We start from the raw sequence: 25,506 nt of genomic DNA, 5'->3' as shown, positions 1-25,506 counted from the left end.
TAAGGATTTGTCTTTCTTCTTCTTGGTTGTTCTTTTTATTGGATGCAAATCTTCTAGTTATTCTTTAACAGCCACAAGCCAACACGTGTTTCGTCGCTACAAGGGAAAGTTGTCCCGCGACTTTTTCAAGGCTGTGTTCATATGAAAGAATAAAAGACCAGTATATCTATTTAGATAATATACATGTTATAAACAATTAAAAACCACAAAACCTCAGGTAGTGGGAAAAAACACCAAAAAGGGTGTAAACTATGTTTCAATCGTGTTGAATAGTTATATCATAGGATATTAGTGTCAGAATAACGAACACAGAATGTACCTCTGTGAAAAACAGTAGGTCTATGATTCTAATAAAGATGGAGAGAACTGTTTAAAGTGCATTTAATAGTATTTGTCCGGTCCTCTATTGACTCTGTACTTACTGAAAAAAGGCCCGTTAGTTTTAACAATATCAGGTGAAGTGAAAATTCTAGGTGTTCTAGTAGTCCGGTCGAAGTGATCTTACGAGTTTTGACTGGGTGAAACTGCGAGCTTAGACTTAGTGAAACACTCGTGATGTGCATTGGTGCAGCTCCCGTGATAAGAGCATATAACGGTGAAATCATAGCTACCCATTTCTTGTTTGAATATAACATCTGAAAAAACCAATACCAAAAGTCAAAATAAAGTAAATTTAGCTTTTCACTATTTCATTATTTATAAATAGCGATAAAAACTTGAAATGAAACCTACTTAGTTGGCGGTGATAATTCCAAACCGCCAATGGTTTCTGATGTGGCGGCGTCTTAAGTGTCAAAATTAATTATCCAGGTTCTTGTGATATTCGATTAGAACTCACAGTGCTGTAAAAATTATGTAAATTCAAATTAAAATGAAATAATGAAAAAATGTCTTATCTCCATATAACTACAGTTATCTGTCTGCTCGCAAATAACTAACTAAGTAATAATAGTATAATAAGGATATAACACTAAGCCAACACTCGGTACGTGTTGTCATCAGAGTCTGATAATGTGATATCTGTATGGCCAAGGAAATCTGGTCATGACGATAACTACATACTCATATGTGGATCCCAGAAAGGAAAATTGTATTCGACCAGAAAACTCCATACAATAATGCGTTTGGGTCTTATCAATAAACTTAAAACTGTATAACCAACAGTTATGATTTATAAGTCATATACTTAAAGTCAGTTATATTCTATCAAAACTCCCTGTGTCGAGAGTGAAAAGGCTCGGTTTATAAATCAATGGTGCGTTCCCTCAACACATCCGTTACGTTAAGGACGGTAAATATCCATAGAGTAGATTTGGATATCTAAAACGAGAAGTAGTTCTCGAAGTCTCAATCTTGACTTCAAATACGCTTACCTTATCCGACTAGTGAAGATGTCCTTCGTGACGCCAACCCATAAATTGTGATGCCGAGTGCGCTCCTGCCAAGCGTGCCCTCTCTGTTTTTAAGTTCGGAAAAAAAGTACCATGTGTTCACGTTAGTACGAGAGTCGCGTTCTCAGTCTCAAAACAGTGGATATAGAGAAGGGACTAAAAGTATCTATCTAATTCAGCGGCCATCTTAAGATGTACCTAAATAACATGTGTTGTTATTAGGTCGAGTATCAAATTGTGTAAGAAGCTAAGTTGACCGCTTTCATTGTGCAGGGTGAGAATATGTGGGTATTCCAAACTAACTTGTCTCTCCATCCATTAGAGTCAGTACAGTAAAGCAGCTTGAAATGTTTCGTTATAATTATAAGTTCCTGTAGATTGTTTGCAACATTAGTGTATACAATGAAGACTATTCAATTTTACAGACACATATTATTTGTTTCTCATTCATTTTGTAATGCATCTGGAAAGGGTAAATAGACGGTTACACAACAGAAAAACATTTATAACAAAATATATGTAGTAGGATAGCCGGAAATGTCAACATTTATTAGAGTGATGGACTCAATATGTTTGTTCTCAGGGCTTGATAAAGTTCTGTTTGAATGGTTCGGGGTGACTGCTAGGTATAGTGTCTCTAGTGGGTATTGTTAGTTGGTATTTTTGTATAGTGAATCTACTCTTATTTAGTTGCAGTGTTCTGTCCTAGGGATTACAGTGTTGCGTTTTCGCAGACAGTTATCAGGTATTGTGTTATTTGCCTAAAAAATAGTGTAGTTCGTGGTCGATATTGAGACCCTGTTCTACACTACGTAATTTCAAAATCCAATGAGCCTCTCTCTGCCTCAATGTGAGTTCCCTGTTCACCCCCTCGGGTTTCTCGGGACATGTTCTATTCCGTAGAATTTGAAAACACGGTTAGATGTTTGGGCGGAACAGATTGACATGTGTGCTGCTAGAGGGTATCTCATGTCTCCCTGTTTGACTGCTCTTGTGTGTTCACAGATTCTCTCGCGTAATGATCTGATCGTGCTGCCGATATATTGTTTTTTACATTTACATTCGATTGTGTACACCACAAATTTGGTTAGGCAGTTAATGTTAGTGTGAATTTTAAATTTTCTGCCTCCTGGACCTTCGAAGTCAGTCTTTCTGTCATCGACCCATTTGCATGAACTGCAATGGCCACAAATATAAAAGCCCTCTGTGTGTTTGCTCAGCCAATTTGTTTTTTTAAACGGTTTTGGGTAACTTGGGCTAAGTAAATTCCTAAGTGAGACCCCTCTTCTAAATGTGATGTTGGGTTTGTCCGTGATGAACTCTCTGAGGGTGTTATCTGTCCTGAGTAGATGCCAATGTTTATTAAGGCTCTTTCTCAGGATTCCTGACCAGTTGTTGTATCCAGTGATAAGTCTAATTTTTAGGTCTTGATTCTTCGGTTTGGGTTTCTCTTTTAGTGTGTCCATCCGTGTGACTTTGTCTATTCTTTGCTCTGCTTTGGTCAATAGTGTCTTGCTGTAACCCCTCTTCTCAAATCTTGTCAGTACTCCTTTTTTGTGAATTTGGAATTCTTCGTCTCTGCTACAATTACGTCTTGTTCTGGTTAGTTCCCCGTATGGGATTGAGCGTATTTGATGGAAAGGATGTGCACTACTTGCATGTAGCAGAGAATTACATGCCGTCACTTTGCGATACAGTCTACTGTGTATTTTGTTGTCGTGTATATAGAATATCACATCTAGAAAAGAAATGTTGGTTTTGCTATATTCCATAGTGAATCTGATGTTATGTTCATTGTCATTGAGAAATTCGACGAAACCTAGAAGTTTCGATTGGGTGCCTGTCCAGATCATAATGCAGTCGTCTATGTATCGACCCCAGAACAATATTGAGTCATTCCATTCTGAGCCCAATGAGCCCCAGATTCTCACCTCCTCGAACCATCCCATGAACAGGTTGGCATACGAGGGAGAAAATCTGGAGCCCATTGCAACTCCCTGTTTTTGTCTGTACCATTGTTCCTTAAAAAGGAACACGTTATTGTCCAGTATTAATTCCACCATCTCAATTAACATCTCAGTGTGGTTCCAGGAGCTAGCTGCCCTTCTATTTAGCATCCTCTTCACTGCTCTCAGACCAATGTTCCTTTTGATGCTGGTGTATAGTGCTGTTACATCTAATGTAACCATTGTCATGGTATCATCCCAGCCCAAGTCAGCCAGGGTACCCAAGATGTGTTTAGTGTCCCTGATGTAAGATGGTAAGTTGGTCACTAGTGGTTTCAAAAAGATATCGACATATTCAGATATCCTTTCGGTAGGTCCATCAATCCCAGATATGATGGGCCTACCTGGAGGGAAAGGAAGGTTTTTGTGTACTTTTGGTACCGTGTAAATACAGGATAATCTTGGTCGGTCAACTTTCAGATAGGTAAGTTCATTATCGTCAAGTAATCCCTGTCCATGCCATCGTCTCAGTTGGGTGTTGATGTAGTTGGTTAATGTCCAGATGGGATTGCCTGATAGAGTTTCATAGCAATCTCCATCATTCAATTGTGTCAGGATCTCGTGCTCATAGTCTGAGCTACGCATGATCACCATATTTCCTCCTTTGTCAGCCTCTCTGATAGTGAGGTCCCTGTTTTCACTAAGTGTTCTAAGTGCTGCTCTTTCTTTGTATGTGATGTTGTCTTTTTTTATTCGGGAAGCGGTGTTCCTCCGGTCATGTTTATCTAACTCTGAGGTTACCTTTTTTTTAATTAATTTTTTTATTATTTTTCACAGCAGCAGATAAATAGTTGACCGAACACAGTATATCCGATGGGTTACATAAGGACATTGATAATCAATTGATTAAACACCTTTTTACATAATTCATAACTAAAAAACCAAGCTAATTATAAATTATATTATTAACGTTGTAACCAATGGTAGATTGGAGCCCATAATTTTAGACCGAAATTTTTCTTTTTCGTTCCCTTTAAACAATACACAGCCTTCTCTAATTGATAAATATTTAACAGTTTGGTTTGCCATTGAAGAAATAAGGGAGGATCAGCATCGAGCCAATGAGAGGTGATACAGTATCTATAGATAGACATAGATATAAATAAAAAACCTTCTTCTGCACGTGTATACAGCCGAGTTGGATTAGCTTGGATGCCAAGTATTACAAGATCAACTGACAATACTAAGGGAACATTCATTATCTGATGTAGAAACATCTGAACTTCAGAAATAAATTGAGATAGTTTAGAGCATAAGAAAAACATATGGATAGAATTTGCACCTATACATCCACAGCGATTACACTTGTCTCCAGCATTCCCTTTCCATTTTAATAACTTGGCTGGAGTGTAATATAAGTCAAAAATACTCATAAAACTCTGACTTTTTAAAGATCCATTACATAATACCTGATCAGACAGAGCTAAAGCATCCGATATATCTATATTTTCAATACCCATTTCTTTTTGCCATTTTACGTTAACAGACATGAGATTGTCTTCTAAACCTTTAATCATAACCTTATAAATCACCCCAATTCTACTTTGTTTCCAACAGCTTTCTAATACCTCATGTTTCTTAATTTTATTAGAATTCACTAAATTTTTAGAGTTTAGGAAGCTGCGTATTTGAAGGTATTTAAAAAAGTCTGCTTTAGGTAAATTATATTGTTGTTGAAGATAAAAAAAAGTTGCAAATTGTTCGTTCAGAAAAAGATCCCCTAGCTGACATATATTAAGATTTTGCCAACGCTGCATGATATAGTCTGAAAATATTGGTGGCAATAATGGATTGTCAAATAGCGGCGTATAAAAATTAAGATTGTATAGACGGAATCTTCGTTTACATATTTTCCACATTTGGAAGGCCGTTTCCATAACTTTGAATCTTGTCTTCTTATAGTAACTTGGTTCTAAGAACCGAACTAAACATCTTTGCTCTTGACTGCCTAGAATCATTGTATAAATAGAAGGGTATAAGAAATCGTCCAGAAATACCCCCTGAAAAATTAGAATACTCATTAGTCTAAGTGATATCGCCATATAATATAAACGAAAATTAGGAATTCCCCAGCCACCTCGAAGCGGGGGTAAAGTACAACTAGTAAGAGACTTCCTTGCTCTTTTATACCCCCATAAAAATCTAGAAATAATCCTATCTAATTTAATAAAAAAACTAGATGGGAAAAGTAATGGTATGGTCCGAAAAAAATAAAGAAATTTAGGGAAAAAAAGCATCTTAACAACATTAGAGCGACCATACAACGAAAGGTGTAAGTTATCTAACCTCTCGAGGGACCTATTTGTAGAGGCAAGTAAGGGGTCAAGATTAAGCCCCACAATATCTTCTACTTTAGATGACAGAATAACGCCTAGATACGAAGCCGTCTTAGATAAAGGCAGGCCTATTGGTACACCAGCAGCTGAATGAATCATCTGTGTTTTTGAGACGTTTAATTTATATCCGGAATATGCACCGAATTCAGTAGCTATTTCTAAGATCTTGGGAAAAGCTCGATTAATATCAGAAGTCACTATCGCAACATCATCAGCCTAAGCCAAAATTTTATACTCTATTTGATGGATCATCACTGGAGGAATATTGCCTTCTCGCGTGATTTTTTGTAAATTTGTTTCTATATATAGTGCAAATAGTAGGGGGGAGCAGGGACACCCCTGCCTTGTCCCCCGCGTTATTGATAAAGTTGTAGAGATATCCGAAGCAATTCGTATATTTGCCTTAGGGTCAGTATATAAGGCTTTCAAGGCTGTTATATATTCACTTGGGAATCCCTTCCAGACTAGGACAGACCAAAGGAATCCCCAGTCAACCCTATCGAACGCCTTTTCTGCGTCCAATAGTGCCACACCGACCGGGGATCCCGAAGCCTGAGCCCAGTCTAGAAGGGTAATAATTCTTCTTATATGGTCCGTAGTATCTCTATTTTTAATAAAACCATGTTGAAATTTTGAAACTAAATTAGGCATAAAATCCTTCAATCGGTTTGCTAGTATTTTGGAAAAGATCTTGCTATCAGAGGTTAGGAGAGAAATTGGTCTATACGACCCTAAATCCAGAGCTTCTTTACCTTTTTTTTTAAACACAACTATAGTTGCTAATGACCATGAAAGAGGAGATCGGCCTAAAAAAGCTTCTTGAAAAACTTTTAACAGCTCAAATTTCAAAATATTGCGAAACGTGCGATAGAATTCCAAAGGAATTTTGTCCGGACCCATCGCTTTTCCCATAGCCAAGCCCAATATCGATTCTTCTATCTCTTCCAAAGTAATTGGAGCAGATAATATTGTACTTTGTGCAACAGTAAGAGAAGAAGAATTATCTAAGCTTGAAAGATAATTAACCACATCTTCCTTATGCTGGTGCCATCATTCGATTTATTGTATAAGGATTGGTAGAAATCCCGAAATGCTCCTAATATGCCAAATGTATTGTCTTGAACTACGCCATTTTGGTCTACTATTTTAAAGATTTCCGTAATGACTGCTTTCTGTTTCAACCTTTGGGCTAAGATCCTGCCTGTCTGCTCACTTAATTCATAGCAGTCTTTTTTAAATAGTTTATATTTCGTCGCTACCTGTTCTGCCAAAAAGGAATAAACAGTCGAACGTTCCACCGATACAGTTTTCTGGGCTTCTTGGATACCAATACCATTTCCAATACAAGAGGCTAAATTTACTTCTGCCAAAGTAATTTTATCCAAAGCAGCCATAAATTCAGCTTGTTTTTTCTTTAAACGGTGTTGCGAAAAACTCAAAGTCTCACCTCTGATAACTCTGAGGTTACCAATTTGTAAAAAAGATCTATGTTATTGCCTGCTGTAAGTGTAGGCGTCCATTTTGATTTTTTCCTTAGGTTGCTGGAAATACTATAATCAATGTTGATGTTTAGGTCTCTCATGATCATATCTGATGTAACAGCTTCATCTTCACAATCTGTTAAAGACATTAATAACCTGGTATCTAATACATCTTGTATTGATTGTTCATTTGAAATCAATAAACCAAACATCTAACCGTGTTTTCAAATTCTACGGAATAGAACATGTCCCGAGAAACCCGAGGGGGGGGAACAGGGAACTCACATTGAGGCAGAGAGAGGCTCATTGGATTTTGAAATTGCATACTGTAGAACAGGGTCTCAATATCGACCACGAACTACACTATTTTTTAGGCAATACCTGATAACTGTCTGCGAAAACGCAACACTTTAATCCCTAGGACAGAACACTGCAACTAAATAAGAGTAGATTCACTATACAAAAATACCAACTAACAATACCCACTAGAGACACTATACCTAGCAGTCACCCCGGACCATTCAAACAGAACTTTATCAAGCCCTGAGAACAAACATATTGAGTCCATCACTCTAATAAATGTTGACATTTCCGGCTATCCTACTACATATATTTTGTTATAAATGTTTTTCTGTTGTGTAACCGTCTATTTACCCTTTTCAGATGCATTACAAAATGAATGAGAAACAAATAATATGTGTCTGTAAAATTGAATAGTCTTCATTGTATACACTAATGTTGCAAACAATCTACAGGGACTTATAATTATAACAAAACATTTCAAGCTGCTTTACTGTACTGACTCTAATGGATGGAGAGACAAGTTAGTTTGGAATACCCACATATTCTCACCCTGCACAATGAAAGCGGTCAACTTAGCTTCTTTCACAATTTGATACTCTACCTAATAACAACACATGTTATTTAGGTACATCTTAAGATGGCCGCTCAATTAGATAGATACTTTTAGTCCCTTCTCTATATCCACTGTTTTGAGACTTTGAGACTGAGAATGGGACTCTCGTACTAACGTGAACACATGGTACTTTTTTTCCGAACTTAGAAACAGAGAGGGCACGCTTGGCAGGAGCGCACTCGGCATCACAATTTATGGGTTGGCGTCACGAAGGACATCTTCACTAGTCGGATAAGGTAAGCGTATTTGAAGTCAAGATTGAGATTTCGAGAACTACTTCTCGTTTTAGATATCCAAATCTACTCTATGGATATTTACCGTCCTTAACGTAACGGATGTGTTGAGGGAACGCACCTTTGATTTATAAACCGAGCCTTTTCACTCTCGACACAGGGAGTTTTGATAGAATATAACTGACTTTAAGTATATGACTTATAAATCATAACTGTTGGTTATACAGTTTTAAGTTTATGGATAAGACCCGATCGCATTATTGTATGGAGTTTTCTGGTCGAATACAATTCTCCTTTCTGGGATCCACATATGAGTATGTAGTTATCGTCATGACCAGATTTCCTTGGCCATACAGATATCACATTATCAGACTCTGATGACAACACGTACCGAGTGTTGGCTTAGTGTTATATCCTTATTATACTATTATTACTTAGTTAGTTATTTGCGAGCAGACAGATAACTGTAGTTATATGGAGATAAGACATTTTTTCATTATTTCATTTTAATGTGAATTTACATAATTTTTACAGCACTGTGAGGTCTAATCGAATATCACAAGAACCTGGATAATTAATTTTGACACTTAAGACGCCGCCACATCAGAAACCATTGGCGGTTTGGAATTATCACCGCCAACTAAGTAGGTTTCATTTCAAGTTTTTATCGCTATTTATAAATAATGAAATAGTGAAAAGCTAAATTTACTTTATTTTGACTTTTGGTATTGGTTTTTTCAGATGTTATATTCAAACAAGAAATAGGTAGCTATGATTTCACCGTTATATGCTCTTATCACGGGAGCTGCACCAATGCACATCACGAGTGTTTCACTAAGTCTCAGCTCGCAGTTTCACCCAGTCAAAGCTCGTAAGATCACTTCTACCGGACTACTAGAACACCTAGAATTTTCACTTCACCTGATATTCTTAAAACTAACGGGCCTTTTTTCAGTAAGTACAGAGTCAATAGAGGACCGGACAAATACTATTAAATGCACTTTAAACAGTTCTCTCCATCTCTATTAGAATCATAGACCTACTGTTTTTCACAGAGGTACATTCTGTGTTCGTTATTCTGACACTTATATCCTATGATATAACTATTCAACACGATTGAAACATAGTTTACACCCTTTTTGGTGTTTTTTCCCACTACCTGAGGTTTTGTGGTTTTTAATTGTTTATAACATGTATATTATCTAAATATATATACTGGTCTTTTATTCTTTCATATGAACACAGCCTTGAAAAAGTCGCGGGACAACTTTCCCTTGTAGCGACGAAACACGTGTTGGCTTGTGGCTGTTAAAGAATAACTAGAAGATTTGCATCCAATAAAAAGAACAACCAAGAAGAAGAAAGACAAATCCTTATTATTTTCTTGTATTAAGCTTATGTGGAAACGCGCTATACTTATTGGCATCTTTAAATATTACGTGTGCTAAGGATTGTTTACAATTGTACAGGGTTAAGGCCCATGATTCTGGGAAGTAGGGTGGTTCTTCTCACCTTTTAGCACCGTCAATTACTCTGTTCAAAACAACTATATGTGTGAATTTTCTCCTTGGCGCCTTAACCTAAAACAAATACCACTGGTGTGTTTAATCTAATTGCAAATAACAATGCCTTTTATTTTTGTTTTTGTTTTTAAAACATAAATAAAAGGCATTGTCATTTACAATGCCAATAGCTTAAGCTTGCATAAACTCGAGACCAATTGCATTGCAAATGCTTGTTTGTTTTAGATAGCGCGAACTCAACTAGACGATATTGGAGCCCTTTACATGAGCACAAGTTTTGTTGGTAAACATGGAGAGATTAAGTGATTTGCCCAGAATCACAGGATGTTGAACGACGCCGAGACTCGAACCTGCTTCCCCAGCTACAAAGTGGGGAGCTCGGGTCGTAATGCCACACCCTCTTTCTCACCTTGCAAAGTTTTGTCAGAGGTCGGATTTCCGTCCATGCTCAAGTCACTTTTTAATGACGAAAAAGTGTAATTGATATTTTTGGGATGCCAGAATAAATAATTAACACAGGCTGTTCCTTCTTGTGCCGCCCATTCAACCCTGTGTGACCTCTGTACCTGTTGCTGCTGGCCTTCCAGAGCTCCTGAGGCCTGGAGTGAAAACCCGCCGTGATTTGCATGAGTAGATAAACCCCAGGTTCTGTACTGTGCCCGGATGTGCGCGCTCGGCTCTGCACTAATTTGCAAATGTGCCAGCGGAGGATAATCCTGGCAGGCTGTGTACAGGTCGCTGTTTGCTCTGCTTTGCATTCGCCTCTGTGTGGACCTTGAAGCTTGGCACTCCTTAAGATAGCTCCGAGGCTGCGCGCCTGCTGCGGAGATGTGCGTCTTCGCATCTGCCTTAAACCACTGAGTTATACGGGCGTAACACAAACTCCTGCATCCCCTGTGACGCGAAGGAAGCCATCCCTCCAGAACCCCCACATGCATCTTAAGGCCTACCTAAACTATGAGACATCCTGTGTATGGGGGAGGTCACTTTGCATTCACGGCGTGCTTGAACAATCATCCTTCCAAAGTCGATGGATTATTGTACAATAGCAACAACTTTAGTGTGCTGTGGGATACATTTATCAGCAAAATATATATTGTAGTGGAGTTGTGCGAAACCAGGTTATTAATTTTAAAATCTATATTTAACTCTGTGCAACTAGGGTTCTACTCTATATGCAGATTTATGGACGTTCCCGGACCAAATCAATGTGGGAGTATTCAGGCTTTGAAACTGCGAATTAGCATGAGGAATGCATACTCAGTTTCTCACAGTGATGACGTCAATGTAAATGACATCATGTCAGTCAGGAAGAAGTCACCCCCGCCCTACACACATGAGGGGCTGTCACTGACAACATATGCTCTGCCCACACTGTTCTAACCAGTGTGTGTTTGCAATGCTAGAAGAGAAATGAAAGAGCTAAATTATGATAACGTGTTTTCAAAGTTAAGAAAAAATTAGGTGGGCGAGCCAACTTCATGCAGATGAAAATAAAGACGGGGCCGCCGTTCTTACAGATTAGGCGCAGCATCGTGATGTGCCGAGTCGGAAGTGCTTGAGACGCAGCAAGCCACGGAATGTACTAGCCGAGACCTTCCGTTATTAAATGCATCCTCTTTTGCCATGAAAATAATAGTTCATGCCATCCTTTATCTCTGTAATTATCCCGTCTGCTTGTATCTGTGGTTTCTTTTCTTCACGGAAAGGACTTGTGTGCGCACTTGGCGGGGGAGCGCATTCCAAGCGGGGAAGCGGACCCTTTGAAGTACGATGCCAAACGGATTGCATGGCGGCACGATGCACGTGATTGTGCGCGTGCTCGCCATGCAGTCCGCTTTTGGGAGCACTTTTGAGAGCCCCTTGCTAGAGTCTCGCAGAGCGATTGCTATCGCAATAGCTAGGCGAGACCTAAAAATTTACTAATATCAATGAAAAGGATGCTGAAACGTCGAACTGGACAATTTGATAAAAGGTTTTGGAGGACTTTGAAGATACACCAATACAGATGAGTTTATTGGAAATATATATACAGAGACCACCTTTGGGCCTACCATGCCTTGATGGGATAGCCAGAAAATGGAACGTTTTAAATCCATTGAGTTGAATAGGTTCAATAGCCCAGGTTTCTTGAAGAAACATAATGTTGAAGCCTATCGTAAAATCCAACTGTTCTGGTGTATTAAGCTTACTGTGGAGCTCCGCTACATTCCAATTTAAAACAGTAAAATCACCCATGGCTGTTGTTAGAGGATCCATACTAATCTCACTTCTCACATGAAGTGATTCCTCTGATTGTTCTGAGTTTGAGAGGTCCTCCTCTATCAGTGGGTGGCTACCATTTGTTATTGTTGTTAATACATTATTTGTTTCTACGCATCTTGATGGCATATGATCCACCTCTGGTAATGATTTATTCTGTGCATCAGCTATCTGAAAGCAACTGTCCGGGGTCAAAATTGTATTGGCGGAACCACCGATGATATCACCGTTCGGTATGTCCGCGATGCTATCCTCCGAGCAGCCTAGACTGAACGAGATCTGCAATACCTCAATGCCAAAATCCTGATCTTCCTGGACTATTCCAGAGCAGTCCAGCTGCGTCGCTGCTCATTTGAGAATGTCAAACAGAATCTTTGTGTACTCAAAGTCAAGTATATGCTTCTTTTCCCGGCCCGACCTATTTTTTTCAACACTACTGAACAAGCCTAGGAGTGGTCGATGAAGCAGCAACCGCTGTAGTCGACGGGCTCCGGAGGCCTGGTGGAATTGTGGACGACGGAACGCCCTCCACCCCTCCCCGCTCGAGCACCCCACAGAAAACGAAACCGTTCCTGGAGAGACCGACTGGGCCAGCGTAGAAGACAGGAATCGGCAAGCCCATCTCCTGCAGAGGAGGACCTGGGTGCCGCGGACCTCGAGTCAACCTTTTCTGACTCCCCGACTCTCTTTAAGTCCTTAGAGAGCGTGCCTGATTCATTGAGCTGAGCCCCCCTGGACATTGCACATCATATTGCACTACCGGAAGAGTTGGTGTATCTTCCACAATACGAGTGTTTTGAGAGATGCAGGGGTACAGGGACAATCTTTCTACAGTTGTGAAAATAAGGATTTCATGTTCCAATAGTCAGATGCTGGTGTCAGACACTGTTATCCTTTCTGTGGGCGACTGGGGACCTCGAATGAGCTTTCCCCTGATTTTCTTGTTCTGTGTTGTCCTTATGGGCGACAGATGCTTTGGGGTTGGAAGTAGAGGGAGAGTTGAGAAGGCAAGTTTTTTTTAGTTGGATTGCTGTTTTGAGATGTTTTATTTTCAGGCACATATCAGGAGGGTTCTACACCACAAAGGTCCCTAACTATGTATTAGACTCCATGGCCCTGCCTCTGTGGACCATAGGTTGATCCACCATTTCTTATGCCCCCTTCCAGATAGTTAGAGTCATCTCCTGGAATGTGAATGGTTTTTTGGACCATACCAAATGATCAGCGGTACTGTGCTATATCAAGAGATAGAGACCAGGTGTGGTCTGTCTCCAGGAGATGCACCACTTGAGATCTAACTGCCCTTTCCTCAGCCGGTTTGGATACAATTGCGTCTTTCACACAGGATTCTAGAGGGGCCCGAGAGGGGTCGCGATTCTCCTACATAGATCTTTTCCATTGAAGGTATCTACTTCCTACCAAGACCACCAGGGTAGATATGTGGGAATTAAAGGGTGCCTGGAACCCAAGCACTATCATTTTGTCTAATGCTATGTTCCCCAGCAGCTCCTGGATTCGACTCTGCAGGTGCTCCAATCCCTAGTGGTGGCCCTTCCCCAAAGGACGACCTTGATAGGTGGGACTTTAATGCGGTCTCAGACCCCATGCGGGACACATCCGATGCTCCGTGCCCGGGTAAGGTGGCATGCTCTGCTCACTTGACCTCTTGGGCTGACTCCATAGGTCTCTGTGATGCATTGCGTATGTGCAGTTTCCCACAGTGGTGCTACACGCACATGTCCACAGCCCACAAAACAGAGTCCAGAATTTACCTCCTTTAGCTTCCGGCCACTGACTTGCTACCTCTGCAGTCTGTTCGGATCCTGCTGCGAAGTATATCTAATCATCACCCCTGCTTCTATAATGGGGTACTCAGCCGAGCTCCTTCCGTTCAATGTGGAGATTTAATGCATGGCACCTAATGCACCAGGGATGTGTGGACTTCGTGGAGAAGAACTTCAGGCTTTCTTCCAGAACAATCACAGCTCAGTGCCCTCCGCTGGGACCTTATTGGCTGCAAGCAAGCTTACCTTATGGGGCCTGCTTAAATATTATGTGAGGAGAAAGGAACCGTACCAGCTGGCGCAGGTGGGAGATCGAGAGCACCAGATCCTTACCTTCAAACGTCTGGCTCGTGGGTCGGACCCAGAAGTCAAACGCTAAATGGTGCTACCACGGTCTAGACTGTGACAGGTCTCTCTAGAAAAGGCAAAGCAGTGCTGGAGACCATCAAGCCTGTGGGTGTATGAATGCGGCAATGAGTCCGGCAAACTGCTGTACTGGCTCCAACAGGATAGTGTCGGCCTTTAGGGACTCCTCTGGGACCCTCTGCGAGGAGTTGCCTGTGATCGCACAAGCCTTTGCAGCATTCTACCAAGACCTCTACGCATGCGGTTGAAGCACCCCTCTTTTGGAATATCCCTCCGCCGTCTAATCTTGACTCCTTAACCTAAGAACTTGATCAGCATCTAACGGCAGAGTAGGTAAGTTTGTCTAAATCTGACCTCCAGTCTGGCAAGACCTCCAGCCCTAATGGGTTCCACTGAAGCATCGAAACCTGGCTTCCCCCTCCCCCCTGATCTTGACAATGCCTCTATTGTGGTTATACCCAAGGCGGACCAGCCCCCAGACCAATGCTCCTCTTACCGGCTGATTTCCCGTATTAATGTGGACATCAAGATCTGTGCCAAAGCCTTAGCAATTAGGTTGAGCTGTACACTATCTTACTTAAACCATCCATACCACTGCAGCTTCATGCAAGCTGAAGCACCCAGCATTGCATTCAGAGACTGTAGTTGGCCCTTTCTCAATGAAACCTCCGGAGCCACTCCCTGGCCCTCTTTGTCGATTTGCAGAAGCCATTTGACACAGGTTCATGGCTGTTTCTGGAAGCCGTGCTCTAACAGGCTGGCTTTGGACCCTCCTTCCGTAAGCTTGTGGGTCTCCCATATAACACCCCTACCACCCAGGTCCGGGTCAACGGTGTCCTTTCTCAACCCTTCCTGATCCGCAGAGGCACTTGTCAGGGCTGTCCCCTCTATTGTTTTCCCTTGCCATAGGGCCGCTGGCGCACCTCATACGCTGCAGTGCTCGGGTTTGGGGATGGCAATGGGAAGGCGGCGTAGAAGACTGCATCGCTCTCTATGTGGACGGCGTCCTGCTCTTTCCCAGCGATCCACAGTCCTCAGGCCTTAGGTGCCTTGAAATCCTCCATCATTACAAGGAGCCCTCTGGCTTGCGAATTTCTGAACGCAAATCCCTCTTGGTGGTGGTGGCTGGAGATGCCGCTGGGCAGCACTGGTGCTTCGAGAAACTTGTAGGCTGGAACTCCTTCAAATATCTTGAGATTCATGTCTCCTAGCCCCCAGATTTGGCCTTGTCCCAAAAAATGTTAACTCATGCATCGGCCTTAGATAGGGACTTGCATAAGTGGAGCGACCTGCTGTTAAAATTAATGGGATGCATTGGTAACTTCAACATGATGTGTCTCCCCCTGTTTCTTTATATTCTGATGAATTTTCCCCATCTGATCCCCCAGATGTGGTATCGATCCCTGACTTGAAGATAACTGCCTTCTTTTGAGCGGGGGACGGCACCATGTGGCCTTTGCTTCTGTGCAAAAGTCCCCATTCGATGGAGGCCTTGGCATGACTGATATAAATGGCTATTACCTTGATTCGCATCTGGTCCCAATCAATGAGTGATTTACAGGGGGATGGGATGATCCCGTGTACCATCTTGAACTGCACCTCATGGGACTCAATGGTCTTCTTGATCTGCTTTATGGTAATGCAATACCTATGGTGATTCCCTCCTGTAATCGGGTGACACTGCTTTATGTACATGACCCCGTTATGGCAGCACACTTGGCTCAGGCATGTGTTGAATCTTTTGGATTCGCCTGTTGGGTCAGGATAGGAGTCACATGCAAGGTAGACTTTCGCCGAGGGGAGACACTGATGTCCTGTCAGGAAATGCAAGACCAATATAGCCTCTCCCACACACAATTCTTTTGATACCATCAGCTGTGCCCGACTTTGCTGGTCCACCTCCCAGTGGATGCCCAGATTCCCAAATACAGTACTCTTGAGGCTAAGCTAATGATGGGAAGTTTGGGGGAAGGGAGCCATTTTGGTGATCTATTGCTTCCTGACGACAAATGAGCCAGATTACTTCCTCCATCACAGGCATAGGTGGGAAAGCTGGGTAGGCACTTGGACGATGATGACTGGACAGAGGCTTGCTTGGCTGGAAAGAATTGGGGATTTCCCCGCAACTTCAGACGATCCAAATTAATTATCTCCACAAGACATATCTGATCCCTCAACGGCTGCAGGGATGTGCCTTGTGGCTCAGGCCACATGTTTGAGATGTTCTTTCCCTGCCGCTGACTTCTTTCATGAGGTCTGGTCCTGCCCGGCCTTGTCATCTTTCTGGAAAAGGGTGGGACATTAGATTTATGAGACTCTGGTCCCTGAATGACCCTGCTGAGTCTCCTGGAGGAAACAGGGTTGGGGGGGGGGCAAGATCAAAAAGGCTCTTCATAGGAGTGACCTCCTTAGTGGGCAAAAGGGACATTGCCTGAAATTGAAAGTGAACAGAGCCCCCTTCTCTGGAGGTCTGGTGTAAGGGAGTTACTGGTGTGCACGCCCAAAACAACCAATATATGAGGCAAGGGGTTGCCTCCAAAAACATAATAAGATATGGGGTGGATGGTGGGTGTATCACGGGCTACCATGGGATGAGGACGTTGATAGTCATGATGGTGAATATTCAATGTTCTGTTCTGCCACAAATGTGATGATGCTATTTATCTATTGGTGGATTAAGCCTAATAAAATTTGGTTATTGTACTTTTCTTTCTCTGACAGCAAAGTGAGAGAAGTTTTTGGGTCTCGCTGAGCCAGCTCGCATGTGCTGCTCTGCGATACTTTTTGGAAGGGCTTCAAAAATCTGGCCACACGCTCGTGCGTGTGTTTTTGTGTTTTTTCACAGGCCATTGGCCTTTGCATGCGTCTTTCTAGGAAAGACAGCACGCAATTGGGCATGTCCTGCCTTTGCTCCGCCCACAGCCTAATGCTTGCGGTTACCCACACAGGCGCCATCTGTTTTGAATTATTGTGGCCAGACGCGTGCACAATAATTCAAAACAGAGCGCTTGCTGTGGCGCTCACGTGCTTGTTTCCCTTACAGCGCGTTACGAAGGAGGGAGATGATGAACTGAACATCAGAATTTGGCAGCTGATGGTCAGATTGTCCCAGCTTGTGCATGGACGCAGGCACACATGCATAGCCAGTTCCAAAGGAAGTGAGATTAAAGAATGAGTACCAGAATCTCCCAGGATATGTTTTGCTGTCCTCACGCTGAAGCATTAACTAGGTGCCGAGTATGGTGCATGAAAGTGTTTTGTTGTGTAGCACTCAGGCGCCCTCCCTTCCACTGCCCTACCCCTACCACAGTCAGACATGCAGGATGAATTATCGGCCCTCATTTTACCAATTGACCGGTGTTCGATCAGGCTTCCAGTTTGCAGTCTGTTCAGTTATTTGCGATTTTCTTTCAGAAGATCTATGAAATTATTTTATCTAGTTGGATTAAAACAGAGTTGATACAAAAAACAAAGCAGAGTATGAATATTTTAGTAGTTAAATGTAGTGTTCCTATAGATTGAACCACCTCCTAGTCCATGCATGTTTGGAACATCGCCACCTTGTGGTCAGGACTGTTAATAGACCAATCCGCTGCAACTAGCACATACTAGGAGAACTTTCGTAGCAGATGCCCAGAGCGTACGCTTCCAACTCACTTAAAAGTATCAAATCCTATTTTTGTCTGGTGTTCCCTCCTTAGTGAGCCTCGAACGCTGCCATTCTAGGCTCGTATTGGACACAAAGTTCGTACAGCTGTTCGTAGTGCGCATATGATGTGTGTGATAATCTTGCACTGCTGAAGCTTGTGGTTCATCTAATACCTGTGTGAAGGAACGCTGCATTACTTGTGTCCATGGCGTGTGTGAGATATTTGCGTGAGACAAGCATATACTGCTGTAACATGCGATGTACCATTTCTGTTGTCTGTGTACGGGAGGCTGCAATGTTAGTGTCTGTGGTGTGTGCGGGACACGTTTTCACTTGTCACAAGTGATGTTTTTATACATTGTTTTGGAAAAGTTGAATTGCTACTGTCCGTGGGGTATGGGGCTGTTTGTGGGAGTGAAGCGTGTACTGCTGTAACATGCAATGTACCATTTCTGTGGCCTGTGTACGGGAGGCTGCAATGCTAGTGTCTGTGATGTGTACGGGACACGTTTTCACTGGTGACAATTGATGTTTTCATACATTGTTTTATAAAAGTTGAATTGCTACTGTCCGTGGGGTATGGGACCTTATAAGTGTTTAGCCAAGCAACAGTTGATGTTGTTGTACCAAGGATATTGTGCTGGATAGCTAAACACTTATAAGGTCCCAAAGGCGAGACCTATTGGCTATGCCAATGCTTGTTAAAGTGAATTATGTGACAGTCTTGCTAGATTACAGGAAAGGGTTTTTTGTTTTTTTGAAACACATAACAAAATGTAGATACCGGTAAATGAACTGTATTCATTTAGCAGTTAAGAAAAGCAAAAATGAAGCACTTTTTTGTGATTCTGAGGTGTGCTGGAAACAGAGTTTAATATGAACAAAACACTTTGCTTGGTGATGCACAAATGATACACAGACATTATGTCACAGAAACCTTATCATTTGTGTGCTATGTAGTTTAATCAGAAACACAGTGTCGGTGCAAAGTTAGTTGCCACTTCAATAGAAGATGTGATCTCTGTAAATGACAGTGTGCCACCACATGATTCTTTAGTTACATTTTAAAATTGTCCCTCCTCATGTCCATTGAAGTTAAGTGGGTTGAAGTTAAGTGGGTCGCAAACGTTTTTTGTTAAAAAAAAAGTGAGTTGTAGTTATAAATGTTTGGGAACCACTGCCTTAGAGGATATGTTGTAAGTATTTTTCCAATTCATTGTTATTTGTAGGAATGCCATCACTAGTAAGAGAACAATTAATTTAGGTTTGCTAGGCAAACTACCAAAGAATATATTAGAAAACGTAAATGAAACATTTGTGTCAACTATTACATGGATGTGTTTCTAGATGTTCAACAGGAGTTATGAACATGACAACATGTTAAAAGCTCATGAAATAAGTTATTATTAACATTAACCAACAATTATTAATGAAAGTCTTACACAATAATGGTGTTATTAATAATATGCTGTAAATAAACAATAAAGCTTGACTTATATAGGCAGCACGTGATGTTTTATGAGTTTTAAAACAAATGTTATTCCAGGTATTGATGGTAATGGACAAAATTAGCTACCATCTGCCTTCCCAAATTAGGATTTCTGAATTTGGGAAGAGAAACGTGTCATTAGAATAGATTATATTGTCCTAAAGACATAAGCAGAGATGTTAACTGGTTGATAAAGGGTATAAGATTGCCAGTGATAACATAATTTTAATGGAATCAAAGCACCTAGACCAATACAAAAATAAACCCTTCCAATTTGATACTAAATATTATCACCATAATGAAACCTTCAATATTATCATTGAGTCTAATTTTATCTGTTAATGGTTGTAATGGTAAAATAATTAATAAGGGTGATAATGAGCAACTCCTCTATGTAATAGAAAATAAGATGAAGAGAACCCAATAAAAAAATCGAAGCTTTGGAACAGTTATATTAAAGGAATATCAAAATGATTAATTTCAAGCCAAGACAATGGCGTCCAGAGATTTAAAAATAAAGTTCCAATTCACACGTCAAATGCCTTTCTTGCGTATAATGTTATAGCTACCAATGGTTTGTTCGCTTAGATTTGCCAAGAATGTTAAAAAGAAATTCTACTAATGTTAGAAGATAATCACCCCTTTACAAAACTATATTGGTTGCACCTAACAAGTTTAGGAATATTAGTTTAGCAGTAGCCTTTGAAAATATTTACAGTCAACACTTACCAATGAAAATCGTTCTGTGATAAAATACTATTATAATCCCGGCCAGACAAAAAAACAAACCTTCTGAACAAATCAGTTATAAAATACTACTGGAGGAAAAATAAAACAAAAATGTTCAAATGATTTAGGAAGTAAACATTTACAGAAATGTATATAAAATGTAATGAAAAGGCCATTTAGGCCTGCAAAGTTGCATTAAAAAAAAAAAACATAAGACATCTATTAACTTCTTCTAAAATTATATCGTTTTCAAAGGATGCAAATGCGTGCCATTTCTTCTTACGTTATAAATGGATTCAAGGTAGTTGATTTTTGATCATCGTCTTTGGTAACAGGTATCTAAAGAATCAATGAAATCATTCATAATATCTGTATCTTTATGATTAGGATTGCTGTTTTTGTCTTGCAGAACTTCTAATTGGGGTCTAGCCAGCACTATATAAAACTTTGCAAATAAATAAATAATTGTGTAAATACCTTTTTAGTCTTTAAATAGTTTGTAACTACTTCCCAACTTTATTTTGGCTGCCATAATATCTTGCACTGCTCCTGGTTAGTATCCCCGACTCATTTTCTGTACAAGTCTTGACACAATTCATTTTGGCCTTGTCTTCATTCTCCAAGGATCCCTTAGTATTTGTGGTGTAGGAGGAATGTTCGAGACTCTTAAGTTTATCAAATAGAACCTTTTACTTCCTCTTGTGTGTTTTAAATGAGTCCCAGATGACATGAATAAAAGTGTTAACAGATATATTAAACTGAAAACCTTTCTTAGAATGTTTTATAAAATTATGATCTTTCAGTAGTGAATTATTCAATCTCCATCGATTGGTACCTTTGTTTAGAGGAATGAGTTCAAAATCTGCCAAGGCAGGTGCATGGTCAGAGGTAAGGATAGCCACCATTTAAATGTGGTGTAGATATTCTGACAAATGTTTACTAACAAATATGTCATCATTTCTTGATTGAGACTGGAGCCATGAGTAGAAGAGAAAAAGGAATATTCAGAAACATCTGGATTGTATAACCTTCAAGTATTCATAATTAACTTGCTTATCCTGAAACTGAGAAAATACATTAATATCAAGATTTTTGTTGCATAAAACAATTGTATCACTCTTTTTTTTGAAAAGCTGAGAAACAATGATCTCATCTACTACCTGTTTACATATATGTTTGGGAGCTTCATTTTCAGAATGATGGGCCTCTTGTGATAAAACGAAACTTGCATTTAACCTAGATGAATGGAATAAAACTCTTTGGGTCTGATTTATATCTTGGAGGTACTCATACTCCATCGCAATGGCGACTAGGATTGTTTCCGCCAAAATAATGCTTCGCCCACTTGATTTAAATGCTGGCAGACCTTTGGTGTAACCACGGCAAAGATGACTCCCTCCCGCCATGGTTACATCCCTCCAATGGAGTTAGACGCGTGGATCTACTGATCAGTTTTCACTGCCTGTCACTGCAAGGAAAATCCTGGCGATAAGGGGCATTGAAAAACGTCTAAAGGCATTCTCGCCATGGGAGATAATTCCTTTGCCATACAAGTCTGTCATGTTTGACGAAGCCATACTTCAAAGTTACTGTGCATTGACAGGAGCCACCTTGCTGGTGGTTCCTGTGAATGCTAGAAATGTCCGTCAGCCCAACAGGCGTTTCTAAATTTGGTAGCTGGGACTTGCGCAATGCCAACAGGAGTATTTAACGACCGAACTGCCAAAAACTAAATTGGGTCTTTTGTTTCCTAAAAGGATTACAAAGATCCTTCACATTCCAGGAGACAACTCGAAATATTACAGAAAATGTACGAATAGAAATTGAAAATGATGTGTATTAAGCATTACCCACACAGTAAAATACAAAGAAAAGATAAGGGAGAAAAAAGAGCATATAAAAAAGGAAGGAAAAGATTCAATTATGTAAGAGAAATAGAAGAACAGGGAGGAGACACTGCAAGCTACCCAGGTTGTGACTGTAAACCATACCTATATAAGTTCCAGATTGACATTGAGTATTTGAAAGCTATACAACACAGAGAACAAGAAAGAATAGTAAAATGAATGAACCTCCTTTGCTTATATTGAGAAAAATTAGGAAAGTTGATCACTAAGACAATCAAGGCATAGACACCATAGCTATATCCATATCTTTGTTATAATTATGTTTTTTCTCTTCTTAGGTATTCCCTGTTTTAGGCTAAACATGTTAATAATTTACTTAGAAGTAAAAAATGTAGAGTACAAGTTTGTTTAATGTCACTTTTCATTGCAACGTGAGAATCACGTTTGCTTGAATATGTCCACAGTATTTAATCTGAGTTGCATTCTTTGTTCTAAAATACTTGTTATCAAGTGCCAAGTGAGCGGGTGCCAAGAGAAGGGGGCGGGGCCACAGGAGAGCAGCGACGGGGAGCGGAAGGGGGGGGTGGAAAGAGCGGGAAGACGGAGCGGGAGAGCGAGGGCAAGCCTGGGCAAGCCTGGACAAGCCTGGGAAAGCCTGGAGAGCAGGGGCCTTAAGGAGAGGCGGCAGCAAGAGAGGCCAAGAAGGCAGCAGCAGCAGAATCTGGGCACACGGGGGCCGTGCGGAGTGGAGTGACCGGATCACGGGACCGAACTATCAAGCCAGGTCTTCCCTGGACCAGAAACAAGCATCCAATGGATTAAACCCAGATCTGTGACTGGGGGTGAGTGGTTGAACACTTTCAGCACTGCGTCTATCATCTTGTTGTGTTTGCAGTCTTAGAGAGCCACAAATATAGCACAATCTCTCATTTGAAGAAACATGGCCCTAGTATCAAGCTGTCCTTGCCCTTTTACGAAACCTTTATTTTTATTTATAAACATCAAAATACATCTATGCTGTATCAGCCTGAGCTCTGGCTCTTCTCTGACCAGTGTTGTTCTCCTTAGGTTAAAAGGTGGATATGGAGCGCTACAGTTGGGTTATCCCAGTGAGGCCATGGAGGATATGACTGGTGGAGTGGCCGATGGCTGTCAGCTGAACGTTTCTCCTGCAGAGCTTTGGAGATCTCTGTCTAGGCTTCTGGAGAAAGGAGCTTTAGTTTGCTGCGGAAACACTGTGGTGAGATGACCTTACTGTTAATCACACAAAATTACCTCTTCAGTCACACAAGTACTTTCTTTCATTTATGTTCTGTTATGGAAGAGGTCACAAAGGGAGATCATGATGATGGCCGATGGGCAAGGCTCAGCTGATCCTCAGTGCTTGAATTCAATTATTTCCTTTACTGCATGGAGAATTCAAACACTAATATGTATAATGGGCTACCTAATTATACTCATTTGTTGCTAACAAAATGCCCACTTGCACAGTTCGTTTCGTTGTAGTGATGTAATCATTGTTGCGCATATTTTTTGTCATGTTTGCTTTGTATGAAAATTGTAATTTTTATGCAAAGCATATATCCTCAGGGCAACATCTTTCTCCGGGTGGAACTGTTCACATTGAAAACTGCAACCTTTCTATTTTACAAGGGCCCTGATTTAGGGTTCATGGCAACAGAAAATCCCCAAATTTGGCGAGCATTGTCAAATCCCAAATAGGAGGCTTGTCCTGTTCGGGGGTGTACGGGGATGGGATTACCTGCACCATATAGATACAGGAAAGATAATTCTGCCACCACATTTACCACTGGAGAAGAGCTCCCGAACTAAAATGTAGTTCTTTGAAAAATCTCAGGTATTTTACTACTTCAAGGCTCTTAGTCAAGCTCTTGAGTATTAACTCACCCTCTTCCTGGTATACTTAATATTGAATATGGTTCCTACTGCAATGTAGATTTTTCTGCTCTGTGAGGAATTATTAGATATCACTTATAAGTTATCAGGTGAGGTTGTTGAATGGTATTGGATGTTTCAATAATGTTTTGGTTTGCTTTAAATTTTTATATTTCTGCAATTTGTTTGAGACATGAAGAACAGTCGTTAGCACTTGATTACTGGTGAGGTTTAGGTTTGAATGTAGGCTTTGAGGAGCTTTCACGTAAAGACAGATGCAGTGAGAACCACACCATGTGTCCTGCATGGGGATGTCTGCTGGGTAGTTTAATGACAGATGATTTGGAACAAACTGATGATGCAACAATAAGCAAATTATGTATGGGGGTGTCTTTAGTTTATACCACTTGCAGTGCTGGAGTTGGGTAGAGAGAATTCTGGGGTTTCTATGATATATCTCTGCATTACCAACTGGGCGTTATCCAGTTTAGCCGTGCTGTTTCCAGAGAGCAGTACTCTACTACTAACACCATTGGTAAGTCCAGTTTATATTTCATTCCAGCAAAGCAATCTGTAGTATATTGCTGATAGTACTTGACAGGCATAGCTTGGCCATACTACTGGTCAGGGTATCCATGCTGTTCAGCACTCATTCTGTGAGACAGGCGCTTATTATCCATACTACTAAAGGAGATAGGCTTATGTTGCTGTACATGCATGCTTGGAGAAAAGGTATTTCTAAATGAGTGAATTAATGATTTAAGTCCTATGTTTTCTATTCTCCACTAGAGATTCTAGATGTATTTATACAATATGTGGAAGCCTATAATAACTGCCTGTAATGGACTTACTGTGTATGGCTCTGGGAGCCGCTATCGAGAGGACTGAGTTTAAAATCCTGGTTATTCAATGCTTTGGCATTAGAGCAGCAAAACACTGGATTCTGACGTAGGTTCTTTGGGAGGTGCCGACTCCTGGCCTCTCCATGAGGTACGAGAGGATAGGAATCACTGTCACTTACTGAAAAATGCAGGACTCACTGACAAGTGGCTCAAGCAGAGTATTTTGAGGCAGGAGAGGGAGAGAAGGCATAAAGGGTGACAGGATGCCATATACCATGTACCATGTTTTGAATAGCGGGAGATGTTGAATTATGTGGGAGGTTGGCAAGACACCAGTCAGTTTTTTTGGTATCGGTCATAGAGGGTTCTTCTAAGTCTTGAAATGGGTTGCAGGACACCTGGTACTTTAAAGGGAAGGCTGAGAGAGGGGAGGCCATGTTGTGCATAGTCCTATACCTCCTCTACCCCTGTGCTGCTGTTCTGAGCAGGGGAAGAGGATATGTGAGGTCCAAACACACCATAAGGTTGTAGGTGGGTGACTGCCAATAACGTGGAGTTTTGTACTCTGGGGTTTGCTTCGCTCGTGTCTATCTGAAATCACTTATACTTCTGGGTATTATTACCTTATTTTGACATCACTACTCAAGCCTAGTAAGCAATGCAAGCTGCCTATTGGTATTTATTTTCACAGTTAATATTGAAACCATAATATTTCTTTCACAAGAAGGCCCATGAGACAAATGCATTTAGGAGAGG

The 25,506-nt window shown here is 40.9% G+C and overlaps 1 protein-coding gene across 3 annotated transcripts in view; it reads left to right on the top strand.

Moving 5' to 3' along the window:
* Window positions 1-25,506, top strand: part of LOC146797665 (calpain-9-like) — a 266,794-nt gene that overhangs the window by 103,819 nt on the left and 137,469 nt on the right. For all 3 annotated transcript variants that reach the window (XR_014968511.1, XM_085624810.1, XM_085624811.1), the window contains one exon: window positions 23,081-23,252. Coding sequence is in view for 2 of the 3 variants with exons in the window: in XM_085624810.1 (XP_085480936.1) it covers window positions 23,081-23,252 (172 nt within the window). In the remaining variant the exon portion in view is untranslated. The remainder of the gene's footprint in view (window positions 1-23,080; window positions 23,253-25,506) is intronic.

Source organism: Triturus cristatus, chromosome 9 (genome assembly GCF_964204655.1).
Source record: "Triturus cristatus chromosome 9, aTriCri1.1, whole genome shotgun sequence".
In the NCBI taxonomy this organism is placed as follows: domain Eukaryota; kingdom Metazoa; phylum Chordata; class Amphibia; order Caudata; family Salamandridae; genus Triturus; species Triturus cristatus.
This window is presented reverse-complemented; position numbering and strand designations above follow the sequence as displayed.